General features: G+C 40.0%; 2 protein-coding genes across 2 annotated transcripts; one reads left to right on the forward strand and one right to left on the reverse strand.

Annotated features, from left to right (window-relative positions):
• Window positions 1–1,598: 1,598 nt before the first annotated feature.
• On the reverse strand, window positions 1,599–14,108 carry gsk3ab (glycogen synthase kinase 3 alpha b). Its single transcript, XM_039679541.2, has 10 exons — window positions 13,730–14,108; window positions 10,566–10,753; window positions 9,187–9,270; window positions 8,945–9,055; window positions 8,690–8,820; window positions 7,670–7,874; window positions 7,488–7,583; window positions 5,261–5,447; window positions 3,401–3,478; window positions 1,599–3,298 (listed from the first exon to the last, which is right to left on the reverse strand). The coding sequence occupies exons 1-10, from the start codon at window positions 13,902–13,904 to the stop codon at window positions 3,234–3,236; spliced, it is 1,320 nt and encodes a 439-aa protein (XP_039535475.1). The 5' UTR covers window positions 13,905–14,108; the 3' UTR covers window positions 1,599–3,233.
• A 605-nt stretch (window positions 14,109–14,713) lies between these two features.
• Window positions 14,714–22,067, forward strand: znf526 (zinc finger protein 526). Its single transcript, XM_039679540.2, has 8 exons — window positions 14,714–15,093; window positions 16,361–16,729; window positions 16,824–16,984; window positions 17,458–17,565; window positions 18,227–19,017; window positions 19,113–19,239; window positions 19,592–21,175; window positions 21,259–22,067. Exons 2-8 carry the CDS (start codon window positions 16,474–16,476, stop codon window positions 21,418–21,420), a joined length of 3,189 nt encoding a protein of 1,062 aa, XP_039535474.2. The 5' UTR covers window positions 14,714–15,093; window positions 16,361–16,473; the 3' UTR covers window positions 21,421–22,067.
• Window positions 22,068–22,427: the final 360 nt, after the last annotated feature.

A 22,427-nucleotide genomic window follows, 5' to 3' on the forward strand; every position in this document is an offset into this window, starting at 1 on the left:
TCACCAGAAGCTTGGAAATTAGCCTTTTAAGCTTAATTTCCCTTTACACTCGTGCTGACTGCTTACTGAATGTTAGAAGAACACAAACAGGATACAATTAAAAACAATAGTTTCTCTTTGATAAGGGAATTCATTTTGTTTCAGATTTGCTAAATAGTTGGCTAATGGTGAGATTTAGATCAACAATATACTTCTCAGGGATTGGGTCTTCATAGATATTACTATTTTGTAGTAAAGCACATCTCATAAATAGCTTCACCTTGTGAAAACACATATGTATTATAACTCAATTGTTTGGCAGATACCGATTTTAAAGCGTTTTTATTGGAGGTAATATTTAGGACATTAAATGTAATAATTTTGAATGTGGAATTAATTAATATATGCAAATGCAATAGAAAAAAAGTCAGTGGAGTTTCACAATTTTGAAAGAAAATATAATATTCATTCAAATGAATGCAGTCATTAACTTAAGACTAGGCTTAAGACTATAATTAAAAATGATGAAGATTATAAAGTCATATCAACACAAACAACATTAACCTTTGTTTTTTTTTGTGTGTGTGATTTAATCTCATATCTCTACCCTCTAATTTTAAACCTTAATACCCAATCATTGTGTGAATAGAGGACAAACCAAGACTTCCTGATTGGCTTTTGTATTCCGTGCACAGTGATCAGTCTAAACACATAGTTTCAGTTCCTAATTGAAAATCTACTCCGATGTGGACATCTGGTGCCATTATTATTTGAATGCCAGGCAATGCAAATGTCCAATCATACAAATGCAATAAGGCATTTCAAATGCTATGAGCCAATTTGAAAATAAAGCTATTGAATTTGGAAGAATGTTCAGTCAGATTTGAAATCCATGAAGACCCACACTGGTGATCATCAGGGCATCAAACACACTGGGTGTCAACACTTCTGAGCTCTAGACAACAGTTGCAGTTTAATTACTCTCACCATTTAACTAACACCTAGACACGATTATTTTTATTCATGTCATGATGGTAGTATTTTGTATCTTTTAACTCTACACTTTAGCAATACAATTTAATGCCAATTTCAAACATAATTTAAGATACATTTTCTAACAAAAATATATATTTAAATAAAACAAATACAGTAATATTGTGAAAATATTTGTTCTCTAAATAAACATTTTGAAATGTAACTTATTCCTTGATGGCAAAGCAGCATGATCCTTTAGAAATCATTCCAGTACTGATTTGCTCATGTAACATTATTATTAATGTTGACACAGTAATTTTCTGTAAATCATATTTGATGAATATAAAGTTCAAATGAACTTTTGTTTGAAATAGAAATATCATCACATTATAAAACATTATCTTTACAGTCACTTTAGATCAAATGTATCCTTGCTGAAAAAATATTTCTCTCAAACTTTCACATTTGAATGGTAGTATAGTAGGAATGGTGATTAGAGTTTAATGAAGGTAACAATTCTGATATTTTTTAGCGTTTAGAAGCATCTTCACATTCAATTATTTTTCTTTTTACAGTATTAAAAATATTCAAGCGATTAAAACAATTGGATGATCCATGAATAAACAAACTATTTAACCCACAGAGACATTTTATAACTTTATTAATGAGTTTATTATTTATACCAACAAACAAAAACATTGTTTATCTCTCCCTCTCTCTCCCTTTAACCGTTCATCTTTTCACTGATGGGCTGAGCAGCCGGTGTGTGGTGGTAGTGTGTCCCTGCCCTTTCCAGAACATTCCATCAAACAATATTCCAGAGTTTGAGATATGAACGTTACATCAATTGACATCACACACAAAACCCCTCCCCCATCAGATTGTTAAAAACAGAATCAAGACAGCAATACAATAAATAAAAGGATCAGAATTAACACTGATGAGGAGGGGGGAAGGGCAGGCAGGCAGAGGGGCGGGAAAGGAGAGAGAGTAAGAGAAAGAGATATCAGGTAATAACAAAATTTTGTTCAGTTTCGTCTTCCTCCCTGGACGCAGAGAGAGGCTGGATGAAATGTTATATACAGTTGTATGATGAAGGGATAGAAGGAAGGAAGGAGGGAGGGAGAGAGAGAGAGACCGAAAAAGGCTGGTTTCTGTTCATACCAGCACTGCTCCACTAGGAGAAAAATCTAATTACAAGGACAATAGAATAACAATAACAAAAATAACAAAATAAAAGGTACATGGCATTTACATATTAGCAATGAGAGAGGAGGAGAGAGAGAATGGAAGGAAGAAGGGAGAGACAAACAGCTCTGTTTCAAAGTCTCATTTGCCAAGTGTCCATGGCGTGCGTGTGGGCTCATGTATTGTGTGTAATTTGGATGAATATCCACTAAATCCACATGTAATGGGCACGCCAATGTATAGAAACACACACAGGTGTAGACTCCATAATGCAAATTCTGTATTCAAACAGACACAGCTATTGATGGGATTGACCTATGCGTTATACGTGTGTGTGCATGCACATGCACAAAAACGAATAAAATGAGCAAGTTTACACTGAAACAAAAAAAACAAAACAAAAACAGATAACCCTGTCTCAGCTGTTCTGAATAGCTAAATAATCTCCTTAAAAAATTAAAACACAAGTGTGCAATGATTACTTAAAATTGACATACGCACATATTAAGACACTCATTTTCGTCTCGGCGAAGAAACATCACACATCTGGACACGCACGTCGCACAACACTGACATCTCATGCTCGCTGCTTTATAAAACGCATTGCAGTCCTTGCTTTTGTCCAAGGACTCCAAAAGAAAGCTAAAATGAATCATTTTAAGAGCAAAACCAATTTAAAGGAGCTTGATATCATATATCATTCATTAAAATGTCAAATGGATGGCATCTCAGGCAGAGTGCAATAACTGTGCGGCGCTCTTCCTGCCACTAGGGGGCAGACTTGCCCTGACTGGCCCTGCCCAGTGTTAAAACACCTAAAGATGACAATCAACTCGATCGCGGGTTGATAATCATACTAAATTTAAATCGACCTCCTCTGATGGTCGACGCTATTCATCTGGGCATCACACACTTCTACCATCATGGGAGAACATGACTACACATAACACAAGGTGACGAGTGAGTGATTGTGTGTTTGTGAGCGCGTGCAAGAGAGACTGTTTGGAGCTGCTGCTGGGAAAGAGAGAGGAATGAGAGAGAAGGGATGAGGAGAGAGGGGTGATGATGTCTAAGTAATGCTGAGGGAACAATTAGGTGTTGTTGCTCAGTGGTCCCGGTGCTGGACCAGACTGGGCTGGGCCGTCTGAACTGCCCTCTGCGGAAAGACAGAGTTCAAATACTTTAGGACGTGTGCATGTTCAAATCCATACAGACTGACAGGAAGAGTAAATCAAAGGTATGCATGTGTGATCAGTACCGTGCGAGGCAGGTGTCGTCTGCGAGCGAGCGTGGGGAGGAATGAGAATGGAGTTCAACTGTGGTTGGATAGACAGCTCTGCGGGGAGAGAAAGAGGTTAGCCATCAATATCTGTAAGTGTCAAAACCAAGATAGCTTTGCACTTGCGTCACAGGACGTGAAAGCTGCCTCAAATTGCAGGAAGCAAAATTATGTTACTCTGGCCAAAATTTGAGGCTCAATGAAAATAGTTTGAATGACATGTACATTTCCACTCACTATTGGTAGAGCTCAGGACCAAAAAAATAGTCTAGGGAACCACTGAGACCTAAAATGACACCATCACTCAATATAGACGGCACTGTCATTTTAGCTTTAGTCCACTTTTGTGGATTCATTTTGAGGATCTAATGCAGTGGGAGATGATCCATAGAGAGATGCATCAAATCATCATATCAAGCTTTCTTTTGGAGTAGGGGTGTTCAGCACATTGTTCCTATAGGCACTTGTTGTATAAATACACAGAGTGTGCACTTCAGCTCAGTGAGTGGCCACTTTATAGTTTGCCGCCTTTTAACAAACAAAAAGGGGCACTGATTTGTTAACTGATCTCAAAAGCCATTATTGTAGTGAATTATACCTGAAGTGAAGGAATTTTATGTTTAAGTTAAACTTTTTTTTTTCTATAAATTGTATACACTGTCTGCTATTCAAAAGTTAGGGGTCAGTAAGAAGGTATAGAACCGGTTTCACAAACGGCTTAGATTAAGCCAGTATTAGTCATTAGTTCAAATAGGGCATTTAAGTAGCTTTTATAAACATGCCTTTAGAAAGAGAAACATTACTGGTGTGCATTTTGAGACAACAATGGCACTGACATTTTAAGATATGCATTTTAGTCTGGGACTCGGCTTAAGTCTTGTCTGAAACCAGGGGTTACTGTTTTAAGTTAATGTATGATCGTCAAGTCTCAAAACTGAATTTATTTGATACAGTAAAAACGTCATGGTAAAATATTATTTTTAAAAAAAGCTGCTTTAATTTTTTTTTGTATACATTTTAAAATGTAATTTCTTCCAGCGATGGCTTCCAGTAAAGTCTTCAGTGTCACATGATCCTTCAGAAATCAATCTAATGTGATTTGGTGCTCAAGAAACATTTCTTATTATCAATGTTGACGGCAGTTGCTGCTTAATATCGACCAAGAATGCTTTATGAGTGTATAAGCTGTGATGCTCAAATCACAAATGAATGACTTATGAACCGGTTCTTATTACCGTCTCTTAAGTTTTAGTCTAGCTCACTTACTTATACAAGGATAGTTATTTTTTTAAGAAACAGATAATCACTGATTTTTTTGCTGCGGTTACTTTTCGGCTCATTAGACTTAAATCAGACTAATTACTGCCTGGTTGTTCGTTTGACAATGTGTAGTTAAGTTAAAGACATGTTCACAGTAATGGTATTCTAATGTTAAAAGCATTTACAAGTAGGAACATCAATAGTGGCAGTATTCATTTGGAACAAAATAGTTTTCATTTTTTGTTGCATGTGACATTTTATTCATTGTAGCTTATTAGAATTCTATTCATAATAAATTAGAATGGTATTGAGTGCTTTCTGTATTGTCGTCTACAAAAAAACATTTCAGATCACTCACTCACACATTAGATTGTAGGTAAAATACTATTGCAGACAGGTGAAAACACAGGCATTTGACAAAATCAGCTCAATAGATACAAGCAACGCATTTATGTACTAAACCACAAGATCTTTCTAAAATGTGTGAGATAGAGATAAAGTAAGAGAGAGCATGAGCATCCGATTCATCCGACAAGGCTGAATCTGAACAGAAGTGGCAGTTGTCTCAGTTCAACTCACCCACAGGGCTGAAGTTGAAGAGTTGGGGAAGTTCTCGGCCATTAGGCAGACGTGCGTTCGGCTGGCGCAGCTCATCAAAGAAGGCATGTGCACAGGCCTCCAGCGGCGAGAGCCGCGTCACCGGCGTGTACTCCAACAGACGAGAACACAATGAGATGGCTTCAGGAGGGGTCCTCGGCTTAAACACCTAACGCAAACGCACAGATTCACAGGGAAATGTCACATCTAACCAGTTTATAGCTTAGGATGTCGATTAACCTAGTGATGGACCAAAATTTCAGCAACAGAAAATATCTTTTCTATACAGTTTAGGAGGGCCAAAAAACTATTGTCCGGAACACTGACGGCAAATTAGTCAGTGTCCATTTCGTGCACATAAGCTACAATATGTAAACATGTCAGGTGTGTGGATGCTAGGGCTGGGTTGACAATATCATTTCTGATTTTGATGAACAAAGATCATTTAGTCTATGCCATTTTCAGCTAAAGCGTGAACAAAACTTCACTAAACATAATTTAAAGTGCACCTGTAATCCAACAATCACCCTAAGCTTTTTTTTTAACCTTTGACATACTATGAAACATCATTATTAAGTCTGAGCTTTGAAATTCTATCAATTTTAAAATGAAATTCAAACAATATAGTTTGATGCTTTTTTTTAAATGTGGCTTAAAAGATTGCTGCAGCCACCTCAGTTAAAGCTGTCGGCCTATAAAGTTATCTCTTCCACTTCCACTACTACTAGCTAAACCACAAATAAACATTATGTTGAGAGAAACATTACAACTGTTGTTATTTAAGATATTTTTTTAGTAAATCTGTCATGAAAACTTACAGCCATTTAATTTTTTAATATTTCATCAGAGTAAAAACTTATATAATTAAGAAGTTGATATGAAAACATCCTTGTGCATTTAAATGGTTTACATAGAAGTCTGTATTCATTTAAAGTACTGAAATTCAATTAATTCATCATTAAAGGCAGACCGTGTAACTTCTGGCCAGAAGTTACAGTTGATGCATACGAGTTATTTTAAATGATTCCTCAGGCCAATATACAGCACTTGACACTATCAATGCTCCGAGCGGGGATGCCCTCTTGAAATACCGCCTATGTAAGTTCGTCATGTGACCTGGAGAACGTACCACTTTATGAATGCCGTGACCACAGGCTTGGAAGAGTCAAGGAAAAGAAAATGAGAAACTGACCGTGTGAGAAAACCGAACAAGAGTTTCACTCGGTCAGGCTTTCACTTAAAATAGGACAAGAATGAGCATCTAAAAGAAATAACCTGGCGAGCACAGCTCTTAAAGGGGCCACACCTTATTTCCACTTGTTATAGAGAGCCTAAGTCCCCCCCTTCCGGTCGACCACCATGGGACCTTATTTTGGAAAAATATTGAATGGTAGTCAATGGCGAGAGACAACAAATATTTTGATCTCGTTTGAATTGTGCCCTGAATTACACATATGATGTTTGTCAATTTAAAAGATACATTTTGAAGTAAAGAAAGTTGCGGTTTGATGTAAAACCGTTGAGGTATAAGACTGTGAAAATACATAATTACAAAGACTACAAACCCCAAAGGCGCACATTTTCTCTCAATGAATGAAGCTAACTTTACTGAGGCTGTCTGTCATTGTTTCTACAGTCTTACGTTATAATCGTAACGTTACGCCGTCCTGCCTGAGTGTTTTGTGCCAGACTGCACACACACGAGCAGCGGATCTCGTTTCTCTTCCCGGGAGATGTAGTTCATAGAGCGATTTTCACATAAAACTAAATGTTACTCTTCTGTTGTATGACAAACTGCAACGTTTTTGACTTTCAGAATTAACTTTTAAATTGACAAACATCATATGTGTAATTGAGGTCACAGTTCAGAAGGAATAAAAAGATAAGTTGTCTCTCGCCATTGACTACCATTCATATTTTTTCCAAAATAAGGTCCCATGAGCCGGAAGCGGAGGGGCGGGACTTAGGCTCTCTATTTACGATAGTACAAGGACTCCACAGCGACAAAGGTCGCTGTTTGACAAAAAACTGAACTCCTACACAGAGTACCTTTAAATAAACTATTTTTTGCTTCTGTTTTCATATAAAATAGGGTTTCTGTAAAAAAATTTGGGTGCATCACTAATTTAACCTTCAGTAAAAACCTAAATGTTTCTTTCTGTGAGCTAACTGGGAACCATCATGGCTAGAGTAGCAACAAGTGCTTTACCTTTGTCCAAGGGTGTGCTTTGATCTGTGGGAATTTAAACTCTGTGTAGTTGGGGTTCATCTCTCGGATCTGTTCTCTTGTGGGGGTCCCCAAAACCTGCAGAGGGTGGACAGAGAGAAAAAAATGTAATGTGTGTCTATTGCTTACTCATAAAAATAAAACAATGGCGATATTTCTCTCACCTTGATGATCTCCACTAGCTGGTCCACTCCACTGTCACCGGGGAATATGGGCTGTCCCAAAAGCAGCTCTGCTAATACACAGCCGGCTGACCAGATATCAATGTTGGATGTGTAATCCGTGGCTCCGAATATTAGCTCAGGAGCGCGGTAATACCGCGAACAGATGTATGACACATTGGGCTCCCCACGAACTAACTGTTTTGCACTGTGGAGACAACACGATGATGGATTATAAACATGTTATCAAAGAGACACGCGTGTAAAACTGATGTAGTGGGCCATTACTAAAAAATACTTCTATCAAACTGATGAAATTTGCGTTCATCTTACGTCATCACAAATGAGCACTGAACAGCAATTAACAGAGGATCTGGCATTCTTTGGCTGCGTTACATAAAAATGTATTAGAGCCTTGATGGGTCTTGAATGGTTTAAAATAAATGAATGATATCATGATCATTTAAAGCATAATCAAACAACAAACTTGTGACTTTTGTTTGGTCTGATTTTGTTCAAAATGGAGTTTAAAAAAAAAGAGCTCGCTAAAGCAAACTTTCTGGCTGGTAAACACCTTCGAACTATCATTGGCCTGTGGCGATTCCATTATTAGGTCTGCTTTAGGGCTCCAGAATTCTTCTCAGGTTCATTACTTCTATTCAGTCCATTAAGGTCAGATGCGAGTAAACCCGAAGAGCTGGAATTCTAATTAAAAATAAGAAGATTAACACTTTTTTATTTTTAATACCACAAAGCTGCTTGTTTTAAGGCAAATTATTGTATAAAGGTGCTATTAACGTGACATCATTTGACTCGAGTGCCAAACGCTGTTCCCAGCAGCATTGGGATGATCAACAACAGTATAGGTAACCCCAGCTCAGGTATTTCAAACATTTCTGCCCCTGAGCAAAGTGCAAAAAAAGAACTTCGTCTGGAGAATATCGGGGCTTAAAAACCAGTATACATCTTATACATGGCTGCACTGCAAATACATGTCACACAGAGAAGTGTCAGGACACACACCTGCCAAAGTCACACAGTTTGAGTACAGCTGTGTCTGGGTCCACCAGGAGATTCTGTGGCTTGATGTCTCTATGGCAGACGCCTTGGGAATGAATATACGCCAGACTGCGAAATAACTGATACATATACACCTGAGATAGAAAGGGGAAAATAGTGGGGGAGGAAAGAGAGAGGAAGAGAAAGATGTTATTGTTTACAGTCCATGTGCATATGAATGGGCACAGTAGCAGCAGTCACGATAACACAGAGACTTACTTTGACATAGATAATGGGGATGGTGGTCTTGGACTTGTTGAAATGGCGTGCCACCCTGTACACAGTTTCTGGAACAAAATCCAGCACCAGATTTAGATACACTTCATCTTTCTGAGGAGAAAGAGAGGGAGAAGAAAATGCAGATTAGTTTGGTAAAGAAAAACAATATTCATATTATTCAATATGACAAAATTATATTGATGGGATATAAACACTTGAAAAACAAGGATTGAAAAACCTACCTTTTCTCCACTGGAGTAGAAGAAGTAGCGTAGCCTGACAATATTACAGTGGTCCAACTTCCTCATTATCTGTAGCTCACGGTTCTGTAGAGGAAGAAATGACACGTGAAGAATGGTAAAAGCACGCAATGAAAATCAAACATCTATCTTATTTAATGCATTCATCTGTGAAAATGTGTTGCTCTGAACTTGCAGCCCATTTAAAACTAGTGCTGCACAATCAATCAAATTAAAACGCACTGTAAAGTGGAAGGCTGTGCTCTATGCTGGCTGTAAGATACCACTCACACTCATGATTCAGTGTTTTCACACTCCGAGTGCTTTCATTTACATTTGATATTAACATGCGTCTCAGGTCTGAGATCAGAGATTACCATTTAAATCTTTACAAGCGTTGTGAACGGAAAGACGGCAAGTACTCCTGGCTCACATTTGAATACCTTATAAATTACTAGCCAAAATGTAAAGGAGGCAGAAAATAAAGTTTTGCGCACAGAATGAGATAAAAAAAAACTGCTGTCAACTACATTATGTCTGCAAGATATTCCACTACATTTCTAATTGTATATTCTAATACAACTCTAATATTGAATAATTATAATATTACAATTTAATAATGACTAAATATTTAAGTGGAAAAACATTGTGGACTCGTACCCTATTAGAACCAAAGAGGATTAAAAAAAAAGTCCACTTTTACGCCCAGGTACAAAGTTGATGGAAAGAAAACATTTTGTTTCCCATAATTTTGTGGTCTATTTGAAAGAGTTTCTACAAATGTAAAGAGCAACACTTCCTCAAGGCAGCAGAGTCTGGACAAAACAACTTACTTTGAAGTCACAAGGCATTGCTCGCTACTTTGTATTTTATGAACAAGCTGTTGAACGTGAAAAGGGGGCTTTTCGATGCGAGCTTAAATGGGTGGTTCAGGATTTTGGACATCAGGCCTCATTTCCGAGTTAGCCTTAGTGTTATTTATCAGTTTTTTTTAAATATTCATCCAGTCGTTACAGTTGCATAGTTCACCGGTGCTAGGCTAGAGTGAGTCGATAAATAACACCAAGGCTAACTTGAAAAGGAGGCCCGATGTCCAAAATCCTGAACCATCCCTTTAAGCCTTTTTGTTCTTTTAGCTTTGAAACCTAAGCAAAAGCAACATGAGGTATTAAATGTGAATATTAAAGTTCAAATCAAAACATGTCAAAATAATTACAACGTGCTTGTAGCAGCCTGATTTAAAAGGGATGTAGCATTAACCTTTCATTTTGGACATGGAAAGCATTTTGTCTTGTGTGTGCATGCAGATTTGATACATTGCCGGGTATTTTTATTATGATACTGACATTAGTTTGCACATATGCAGGTTTTCTCATACTAACCTTAAACCGTTTATCCTGAAGCACCTTCTTTATGGCCACCATCTCCTGGCTGTCGATGAGTCGAGCCTGGTACACGACTCCAAACGAACCATTCCCGATCACCTTGATGTCTGTGTACGAAACCTCCTGAGGACGGTCGGGACCCTGCCCTGGTGTGGCTACTACCGTTGTCACTTTCCCACTATCCCCTAAAGATAAAATGAGTTTAAAAAAACAAATGATCACTGACTGAAACATCTGACTGTCAATAGATTTCAATAGAATCACAATGAAGATTGACACCATGCAAGCCTGTGTTAGTACAACCTGAATGAATGATGATTTATCAGGGGTTGGCCACCTATGGTATAATCCTGGCTTAATCAAAGCCATGTCCATGAAACCAGGCCTATGTGAACAATGTAGCATTCATTTAAATATTTTTGCATTATTTATTACTCTGCTTGGAAAATAATCTAATTTCTCTGGGATGATAATGCAGCATTTTGGCTAAGAATACCAGAAAATGGGAATTTTTACTTGGCACAATAAATGTAAATGTAAAATCTGTTGCGTTCTATGAGAATTGTGTGATGCCTGTGTAGTCATTATATGCAGCAGGATATGTGGCAAGCTCCTCATGGTAAAAACACAGTAAAATGGCTGACAGTATTAATTATGAAGCTACCATGTAATTTCAACTTAGAAAAACATTACTAATACTTCTAATCAGTAGGTGATTTGAAAAGACAAGTGTAATTTATGATTCGGTTATTGTGCTTTACATGCTTTTTGAATGCTAAAGTGACCAGTGCCTATTTATTAAAATTATAAGGATTCCCCTCATAGGAAATGGTGATCAACACATTCATCGATTTATCTTGTGTTCCATGTAAGAAAGTCATGGTTGGATTGACACAAAGGGGGGAAAAGGTGAACTATTCATTGAAACTACTCAGGCATGCCTGAGAGGCCATTAAACACACGAAAATATGGAGGCTGTGCCAAACAAACAGCTAACCAGTGTTAGATCTACAACAGGTAGATCTGTTTAAACTTATCAGTGCTCTCTTATCCAGCAGGATATGCCTCTTTGCCACTCTGTCTGACAGGTGTTAATAGTAATCCAACACCCATGTTAAAAAGCATGTCCAAACACAACAGAACATCAAGCAGAGCTTATCACTAGAAATAGCAGAAACACCCTTAAATCTGTTTGAACACGGGTGGAGGATGAGAAAGCTAAAAATCTGACCACATCTCCACCTGTGGACAAGAGTAGACCTGGATAATGGGGACACCCTGGAGAAAAACAAAGCCATAGGGTGATGTTTTGTCTGTTTAGATTTAGAAAAAGGAATGACAGATTAACCTAAACAAATGCTTTGTTTCATTATAAGGCAAAATTATTATTTGCTAGATCAAAGCAGAGCAGATAACTGTTGTCATGCTTGATGGAGACGGGTGGCTATTGAGTTTATTTTTTCATCAGAATAACACTGTTTAAAGTGGGATACAGTGAGTTAGTGGCCAGGTAATATGGCCATCACATAAACACGATTTAATAAAAAATTGTGGATGTTGCACAAAAAAGCTATATCATGCAAATCTTTACATTTTAGGTGCTTAATGGGTCAATTTTTATTCAGAAAGACAAGTGTGTTAACTATGAGGGAAACATTCACAGAATAAATTGTTAAACCAGGCATGTGACATAATTCACAAAATCATCACAAAGAACCTGTACTGTCATGATTCTGAAATGTCAGAACCAAAGCTTGTCATTAAAATACTTGCTAGTATTACCTCCTATGATGTGTGTGTGTGTGTGTGTGTGTGTGTGTGTGTGTGTGTGTGTGTGTGTGTGTGAGAGAGAGAGATTTATACCATTCAACGAAACTGTTTTGTGTTCAGTCCGTGGTCATGTTTATGCTACTTAGGGTCTTTCAGTGAAAAAAGCTGTACTGAAGGATCCTTTTGCCATCGATTTCAGCAGAACTGTGTATATATACCTCAACTATTTGCAAATTAAAATGTAATAATATATATTACACATATTGTCAAGGTATACGCATGTAAATGGAAACTCAACTGCTTTTTTCCTGATAAAAATGTGGCTAAAAGGTATCAGGTTGTGATAGCAAATGTCAGCGGGCCAATTAAAAAATGGCTATCAGGCTGAAAAAAAACATGTAGACAAAAACAGCAATGGCTGTTGTGTGTTGTAACAACTGGTTCAAGGTTTCTCAGAGGACCGTGGGTCACAGTCGGACATCCATCCACCCACTTGTTCTCCCCTCATTCCTTGTAATAACACCCATCACCACTTCCCATGGAAATCCAGCAGTCAGCACCAGTGCAGATGAATGCTGCTGCCAGCACTGCAGTCACTGGGAATCTTATATAGAACACCAAATGAAGAGGTTTATGCCTCCAGGGAACACACAAGTTTTCACAGTAACCCAACCACAAATTTACAAATGGTCATTTTCCTTCATAGGAGGACTTAAATTCAAAGCTTTGTAAATATCAGTTAGATTGTGATTAGGGAGTCGTTAAACGTTACATTCATAATATGTTGTAAATATTGATTCTGATCTTTTCCTTATAATTGTAAGCACAAGCAAACACCACTTTAGTCCTCACTATGCTTAACTTACATAATTTCACGGTCAGAATAGTGTTAAGGATAGTTATGATGCGATTGAATGCATCCAGGGTTGCACAGGATAAAATATATTTAAATTAAATGCAGAACTGAAGATATAATCTGTTAAATTGTATGCTAACTGTGCTTTGTTGCCAAGCGAGCACATCTTGAAGAACACAACGAAGTCTAACGTTAAACATCCAACAGACCACGATTCATATTTTAAAACGGGGCTGAAATGGGCCAAAAATATTATGTACTAATATCTATCATAACAGATATGTTTAGCCCTTGTTCTGATGAAGGATTGTCGAGCTAATATGGTTAGCGCAATCAAAGCCCTTGATCCGTCTACAAAAACAAGCTCACGTTAGCTTAGCCAGTTAGCCGCCTAAAGTAGGTTAACGCGATCATTACAATAAAATCAGACATATTAATGAACATCATGCTACACTGACTAGCACTTCGGCTTTTATTAATCTACCATCATCACATTTATTGTGATCGTCGTGTGATGTCACTGAATGATACTCACTGCCCAGCTTTAGGTTTCCGAAACCAGACGAACTCCCGGCTGAGGCCTGCGCGCCCCCCGTCTTTCCTGAAGAGCTTCCACCGGCGACGGCTGATCCGGCGGCGGCTGCAGCGGCTCCAGGGACCCCCGGAGGCTCAGCAAACGAGCTAGTCCTGGGCCGCCCGCTGCCGCTCATATCGGGTTTCGTGTGTGCCAGAGCGGGGGTAAAGAGTGCCGGTAGACTGGCCCAGGCGCGTAGTGTATATGTCAATTTACACAACAATAATCGTTAAAAAATAAAGATCCCTTAACTATTCTATCGGTAAGGTTGTGCGCCTCCTCTTTCTCCTGTGTGGTTGCTGGCTGGGAAACTAGAGCTGACGCACAATGACGCTCTGAGCGCATTGTCTTCTGGGTAGTGAAGTTCAACAACGCTCTCACGTGCAGAGATCCTGCAGCACAAAAATGGGGGAGCTTTTCATTATTAGTCATGCCGATGACCCCCAAATATAATAATACAGTTGTATGCAAAATTAGTAAATGTCTTTTGTATTACAAAAAATGTAAAATATATATATATATATATTTATGAATGAAAAGACTGCATTACACAACCCTAAACAGTACAGTACTAGTCTAAATTGTCTGTTTTCATGAAAGTCAAATAATGCTTTTCCCCTAATGATTTAAGGAATGATAATGGAAATGTTTTGATGTCAATCTATATTATTTGCATGACTATTTTCACTTCACTTTCAGTAAATTACCTCTTTATCTGAGTTTTCGTATAGCAGGGCATGGTGTGTTTTGAGATGTTTCATTATTAACGAATTTATTGGTGGTTTAGGGTCATTTACACCATGACATAGCATCCTCACATTCACATACCCTAACATCCAAAAGTGCTTCTTCAATCACTAGAATGTCCATGACAGCAGCTTGAGTTTGACAGACAGTTTTTCTACCCAATCAGCGCCTCGCACAAGCCACACGCGAACCCCCATGGGGCGGGGCAGCACAGAGCAAGCGAGAACAGAGGCCAGACAAACGGTACATTTCCATACCCACGATCTTGTTTACGTTAATAAATACTCAACAAGCAGTGCGTCGCGCTGAATAAAACTGGTTTCTCGCGGTGAGAAACGCATTGTGAACACCGTATAGAGGAGCGCTGCACGAGGGATTGCCCATCTGCAGCGTGCGAGGAGAGGTTCGGAAACGCTTGAGGAAAGAAGGCCTCCCCTCAGCGATCTTAGACCTGCGGGGAAAAGTGAAGAGCGCCGCCTGACGACCGCCGTACAGCGGGGTGGCTCGCTTAGGAGACAGCGGTGCGCTGCATAAGCTCTGGCAAAATCTGAAGAGCGCCACCAACTGCTCGCCACAAGGTAAACAACTCGCGCGAAACCTGCTAAATTCTGTTGTCTGTGTGCACTAAATGATTAGCTACTGCATAGATAGAAGTTGATTGATAATAATGCGTACTGTCAATCAGTTGGATTTCGATATCTGCACCCGTAATAGTCTTCTCGTGTATTGATCATCATGGAGAGCAGATTGTGGACTCTTTATATTACTCAACTCTGCCATATGTCATGAACGAATTGGTAAAATATAAAGTGAAAGTATAATAATTTCACTTGACGTGCATATTATATTAAATTCAATGAAATAATAAATACATATTTTTATAAATATCTGACCGTGTTCATAAAAAGTAGGGTGTGCAGCTGTGAAACCTTATAAAGAAGATAGATACTTACTTCTTTTCCCAAGACCTAGTAGTAATATTAAAGTCCCCCATGAAATCAAAATTGACGTTTTTTTGTCTTTCGTGGTATGAATATGTTAGCCTAACTGTTATCTATAAGCTGGTGTTCTCCAAAACAATGACACAATTCACATTTAGAAGATATTAAGCATTCAAAACGTAGGCTGCAGCCGAAATCGCATACCTACTATATAGTAGGCTTAAAACAGTATGTGACAAAAGAAGTATGTCTGAATTCACAGTAGTACTCATTAAAAACCAGGCAAAAAGTATCTGGATGACCTACTTTTTCCGGCAAGATTCTGAAGTGTGCATCCGATGTACACTTTACTATCGTGGAAGCGACATAACTGATGCTGGTAGGTCACATGATGATAACAACATGGCGAATGTAGTATGTCCAGATTACATTTATACTACACACATTCATACTATATAGAATATACTTTTTTAGTAATTTTGTGAAGTAATTACTTATTCAAAATAAGTACCTAAAGAGAGAGGATTTGATTTCGGACATAGCCCCCATCTCTCACTTCCACCAATGTAGATAAATGATTTTGATGACATCCCTCTTCTGCACTTCAGTTTTTCATAAGATTTTCTGTCCAATCAAATGCTTTCTAGAATCTAAAGCATCCAACCCCCTACATTATAAATAGATGCTGAAGCTGTGGCTAAAATCCATCACTTGTTCACACATTACTATTTTCGACATGGTTCGAACAGTGTAAATATGCTTTACATTTAGACAAATGAAGTCTGGTTTTACGTTATTGTCATGCGAAACTGTCGCAGCGCACACACAGTCTGCTACAGTCCAGAGACGACAACACAGAGCGGATACTGGACCACAAATCTTTTTTTTTTTTTTTTTGTTTCAGGTTGTTTTTATATCTGGCATGAGAATATATACTGAACCCAGTGGCTGTGACTCATCATAACCCGAGCAAAAGTCTTCGCATCTAAACAGCTTTAGAACTGTTCTGAAGTTACCATGAGTGAGCAGGAGTATGTGGACCATCAGTACATGTGCAGTGAGTGCCAGCAGCTTTTTAATACGCTGGAGGAGGTGCTGGTGCACCAACAGATCCACACCGGAGCAGAAGGGGACGAGGTGGAGACCCTTCCGAGCTTGGAGGACTGTGATGCTGGAGAGAGCCAGTATCAGTGCCTGGAGTGTGGAGCCATCCTCAGGAACCCTGACGAACTGCTGCTGCATCAAGAGCTGCACATGAGAGAGGCAGGCCAGGGTGAGTGCGGGGGTGATTATGTGTGCTGTACATGTCAGATTGTTTCCTTAAATTGGAAGTGCATGTAATCAGCACCTTAATGCTTTATTTTCAGAGCTATGTGAGGTCACAGAAGTGGATTCTGTCGATGCAGAAGTGCCAATCCAGTACCAGTGTCTGGAATGCCTGGCTCTCTTTGAGACACCTGAACTGTGGTTGGCACACAGACAGACACACAGCAGAAGCACCACCCACAGCAGCCTGAACACCGACACAGTGAGCACACACACACACTGATAAACAGAGCGGGGTATCCATGCAGATCTGATTAGCTCAGCTTTTGATTTGATTAGATTCTGGTTCATTTGGGAAAGCTCCAGCTGTAATTTTCATTTGTATATGACAGAAATTCTCTCAGCTAATGAACCGTTTGACTAGGTAGTTTTATGAAAATGGGAATTTTAAATGAACAAACTTTGCAGAAATGTGGATACCAGCAAAATAAAGCAATGCTAAAGAAGTAGTGTAGATGTCTAATATTGACAGACTAAATAAGCAAAATGAATCTCAGGCTCTTGAGGTGCTCAACAAACAAGTTGTGTGGGTATTTACTCTGAGAATAAAAGATTTGTCTTGTCATTTAAAGAATCATTATCAAGATCATTCAAATGAATATTGCGATTAATCAGAAACTCTTACTGAAGAACTATCTTTTAAACACTCTAATTTCCTTTTGTGTTCTGTTTCAGGAATATGTTCTTCAGGAAGATGGTACAGTCACTCCGGTTCAGTTGCTTAATGTGCAAAATCTAGTTCTGGATGAACAGAGGGCAGGCCAGATCCTGACCCTTGCCCAGGTCTGTTGCATATACATTTAAATACAACAAATACATTCTTTAAAGTTGGGTTTGTTGTACTCTGATCTAACCAGGTGTGATGTGATAAAAACAATGTTTGATTTCTATTTCTGTCGCGCGGAGTAGTCCACCCTGTTCATTAGTCCAAATTCCTGCTGAAAACCATAGTTAAAATATGGTGTCTTACAATTTCATGGGTATAAAATTACCTTCTTAACTCGTGTGGTCTTCAAAACCTTATAACACTTTTGACGTTCCCGGTCAAAAATGACTGGCCTCTAATATATAGCTTATATAGACCATTTCACAAGATGTAAACAACACTGGTCCAGAAGCACTTCCTGTTTCAGTTTTTTAACACTACTACATAAAAGCTGGGATAAAATACAACCAACAGAACATTTAAAACTGAATCAAAAAGTTAAACAAACATCTTTAAGATGTTTTCTTTACATGTGAAATAAAGAAAACAGTTACAAACTGAAACAGGAAGTGCTTCTGGACCAGTGTTGTTTACATCTTGTGAAATGGTCTATATGTGACCCCAGGTTGTTCCCACCTTATTAATTGGTATTCATTTCATATGGCCTATTGCCATATTGTTTTAGGATGTTGTAGATCCCTATGTCTTAGCCTACCTTTGTTGCTTTAATTTGTTCAGGCTCTACGAGAGCAAGAAACCCCATCTAAAACTGCAGGCACTCCTAGAACTATGCTAGTGCCAGCAAACGCTTCCCTGCCCGGCTCCACCTCTGCGATGCTCCGTCTACAGTTCTGCTCGGCCCAAGCCATCGCTGACGGTTCGGCCTCAGCTACTCTCCGAAAAGCTAAACTCCTCGCCCCTCTCTTACCTACCGATCCTATCCGGCTGGACAACGTGACCACTTTGAACCTTCTCCCTTCCACTGGCCAGGTGAACACACTAAAGAAGGAAAATGAGGAAATTTTAATTATCCATCCTTATGAGTGTTCTGAGTGTAATCTGCTGTTTAGCACACCTGAGGATTTCCTTCAACACCAGGGGGAGCACTTCTTAGGCCAGGACAAAGAGAGTGGGGACACTGGGGTGATGGTGGGGTATGAGGACAGTTCTGGGGCTAAGGAAGATGAAGGAAGAAGCGACGGATCAGAAGAATGCAGCAAAGTTGGCAAAGTTAGTGGTGGGAGACGTACGTACACTGCCCGCTCAGCTGCTTTGGGTTTGACGTCGTCTGTCTCGTCCGGCAATCTTCAGTGTGAGGAGTGCAATAGAACGTTCACCTCTGCCAATCGGCTTGTGGCACACCTTCGTGTGCATGAACAAGGAACACACGAGTGCCCAGAGTGTGATAAAGTGTTTAAGAAGTTGGTGTCCCTTCAGACACACATGCGCACACACTCTGGTGAGGCACGTTTTCTGTGTGTGGACTGTGGACATGGTTTTACCACAGAGATGACTCTTATGATACACAGGTAATAAAACACACAAACTCTACAGCCAAACATCATAACTTGCTTGTAATTTGCATATCAAACATGCCATTTTTGATTTGTCTTCCCCGCTTAAGGAAATCCCATACATCTGAGCCACTGCACAAATGCCCATTTTGTGCCAAAACCTTCACCAACATGACCAAGTTCTTGTACCATCGCCGCACTCACCGAGTTCGTGAGCCGACCACTCCAGTCTCTCAGGTAATTGTCAGTTTTAGGAAATTAGCAATGCACACGATCAGCAGAGTGTTGTTTATCAGTCGATATTAGAGATTCAATTTGTCTAATTTATCCGTATTGGTCAATATTGGATATATATCGGGCAACATTTACCCTATATATCCTTTAGATTGTCTTTGGTCCTCACAAAATTGAACCTGATCTTTAAAAGCAGTTGGGATGCACTGATATTTCAATTCTGTCCAGAACTGATATTTAGGGTGTCCCCGACTAAGGATTGTCATAGTCTAATCAGAATCGTCAAGTCTTCCCTATAGTCGACTAACAACAAAAAAACATAAGTAAGATTAATTCAACTCTCTCCCGTCTGCAGTTTGTACTGGCACAGCAGTCTCCTCTCTCTATCATCCAGAGAGCAAGAGAACGAGAGACTGCTTGCAGGAAAGAAAGACAGTTGGTGACAATTCCTCCTGTGAAAGATGACAGAATAGAGTCAAGCGACACAGGTCCTGTGCTCATTGAAGGTATCGCTGTGATCCAGTCATCGGAGCCGACAGAGAACGGGCTTTATGCCGAACACTCAAACACAGAGCAAGACCAAAATGGAGGGAAAATGCTGACAGATGACCCAAACCATTCAACTACTGCCTATGAGGAAGGAGGAGGAGGGGGAGAAGAGGAAGGTAAACGCAGGACTCCTGCTTCTGAGGAAGATCCAAAGTTTCCGTGCTCTATCTGTAAAAAAAGATTCTCCTCGCAGGTCCGTCTGTTGCGCCATCGCCGAACGACTCATATGACTGAGAGGCGTTTTAAATGCAACATCTGTGGGAAACCGTTCAAAAAGCAAATCCATCTGCGAAACCACCTGCGCACACATACGGGCGAGCGGCCGTTCCAGTGCAGCGTATGCGGCAAGACCTTTTCCTCTCTTGCTAATCTTTCCCGCCACGGACTCACACACACAGGAGTTCGTCCGTACCGGTGTGACATTTGCCACAAAGCCTTCAGCCAGTCGTCTAATCTACGTCAACACCGTCAGCATCTTCACAGCAATGCAACACCCTCACCCTGTCCAGACTGCTCTGCCACCTTTATCCGTCCGGCTAAACTTGTAGCTCATCGTTTTCTTCACCACCCAGGGTCGCCGGCACCTTACCCCTGCCCGCACTGTCCCGAGGGGTTCTTGCGCAAGCGGCAGCGAGACATACACTGTCTGGAAGAGCATCCCGACCTGACTCAGCCGCACTCCATCTCCCAGGACACCCAGGTTAGAGGTCAGCAGGGTTCAACAGATGACACCGAGCAACAAAGCGCTTCTTCAATGACCAAACCCAATCTGGATTGCACTATTTGCGGCAAGCGCTTAAACTCTCCTGCAAATCTTCGCCTGCACCAGCTAAGTCACGGACTTGGGCCCGGCCGGCCACGAGGCTCCAGCTCCGCCCTTGGGAAGTCTCATCCCTGTCCGGTGTGTGGAAAACTGTTCGTCTCAGCCTCAAGCGTTACGCTACACCAGAGAGTTCACACCGGCGAGCGCCCGTATCCTTGTGCCATCTGCGGAAAACGTTTCCGCCAGAACACGCACCTGCGGGAGCACCTCCGCACCCATTCGGGTGAGCGTCCGTTCCGATGCGAGTTCTGCGAGAAGGGCTTTGTGCAGAGCATGCATCTGGCAGAACATCGGCGTACACACACTGGCGAGCGGCCGCATGCCTGTGGTGAATGTGGAAAGACATTCAAAACCGTTTCGAACCTTAGGAACCATCGGAAGACTCACGCTCGCTCCCAAAAGCAACAAGAGCCGGAGCACAGCGGAGAAGCAGTGCTCGCAGAATCCAACTCAGAAACCGTTACTGTGGTGGAGGCGTCTGAGATGGACATGGCAACAGCAATACCATCTTTCTGCCAGCTTGGACAGCAGCAAGTCTTTCAGATACAGACATCTAACCTGACACAGGTCTGTATGCTTGTTTTGCTTTGTGCCATTTTGTTACAGTTTTTGTGCACCGAGTAATGTTTTGTATTTTCTCACCGTTTCAGACTCAGGGCACTCCCACTATCATGTGTAATGAGTTTGGAGAGACTATAGCCATCATTGAGACAAGCGGAGACCTGGCAGAGGCCATCGAGCTGTACCACACTGCACTGGAGGGTGGCATCAACATGGAGGCCATCACTGTGGACAACCTGCAGTTGTTGTGAGAGAACAGTGCCACATTACAGAGACCATCATCTTGGAGATTAAAATGAGCTTAAGTGATGTCAGATGGGTCAGAACAAGCATTGAGACAAAAAAGGACAAGTTGAATTAGGCCGTCTAAGACAAGGTGTTGCAAATTCAAGACATTGTATTGATTTCCATTGAAGTTCTTGAATGTATGAATAAGTGTACCTCAAAAAGCCACTCTTATAGATCCATTTGAATATTTTTCAGCCTTGTTTTGACTTTTTTGAGACAAAAATATGGCGGATTTTAGAGGATGCAATTGAAGTCTGTGATAAAATTGCTCCTGTTTTGGGACTAGGAATGGAAAGACTGGCTTGCTGATGACACTCTTGTTCTGACCGAAGGCATGATGGCACAGATTTATGTTAGCTGAAATGATTCCTAGTTTACATTCTGACCTGCAGTTCTTGCGAGTAGGTAGTCTATGGGCATTGAGCTGAAGAACAAAACAACAGTTAAAAGGGAAAACAAAACATGACAGATATGCACCATCACTGATGGACAAACGGTTCCCCATGCGTTACATACGTCACATTTTTGTCTGTACACTGAATGTTTGTAGCTTTTTTTTTAATGTTATGATGCTGATTTGGAGAAGTCTTGCTAATAAACTTAAACTGTTCGTCTCTGTCTCGCCTGTAATTGCTTTGAGGAAGTGTAGATATAACATAACTAGCCAGAAATCATGATGTCACCTTAAAGGGATAGTTTAAAAAACAGAACATTCAGTCATCATTTCCTCTCATGTTGTTTCAAATCCGTATGACTTTATTCTGTGGAACAGGTATATGATATTTTGAAGAATGTTTCGACTGTTTTGGTTCATACAATGAAAGTCCAAAACAACATTGGAACACGCTGACTTTCATTGAATGAACAACAACAGACACAATTTGAAAATAACTGTGTTCCCCAGATGAAAGAAAGTCATACAGGTTGAACAATGTGAGGGTAGGTATATTTACTTTTTTTGAGTGAACTC

This window comes from Pimephales promelas, chromosome 12 (genome assembly GCF_988280905.1).
Source record: "Pimephales promelas chromosome 12, fPimPro1.hap1.1, whole genome shotgun sequence".
NCBI classification, from domain to species: Eukaryota; Metazoa; Chordata; class Actinopteri; order Cypriniformes; family Leuciscidae; genus Pimephales; species Pimephales promelas.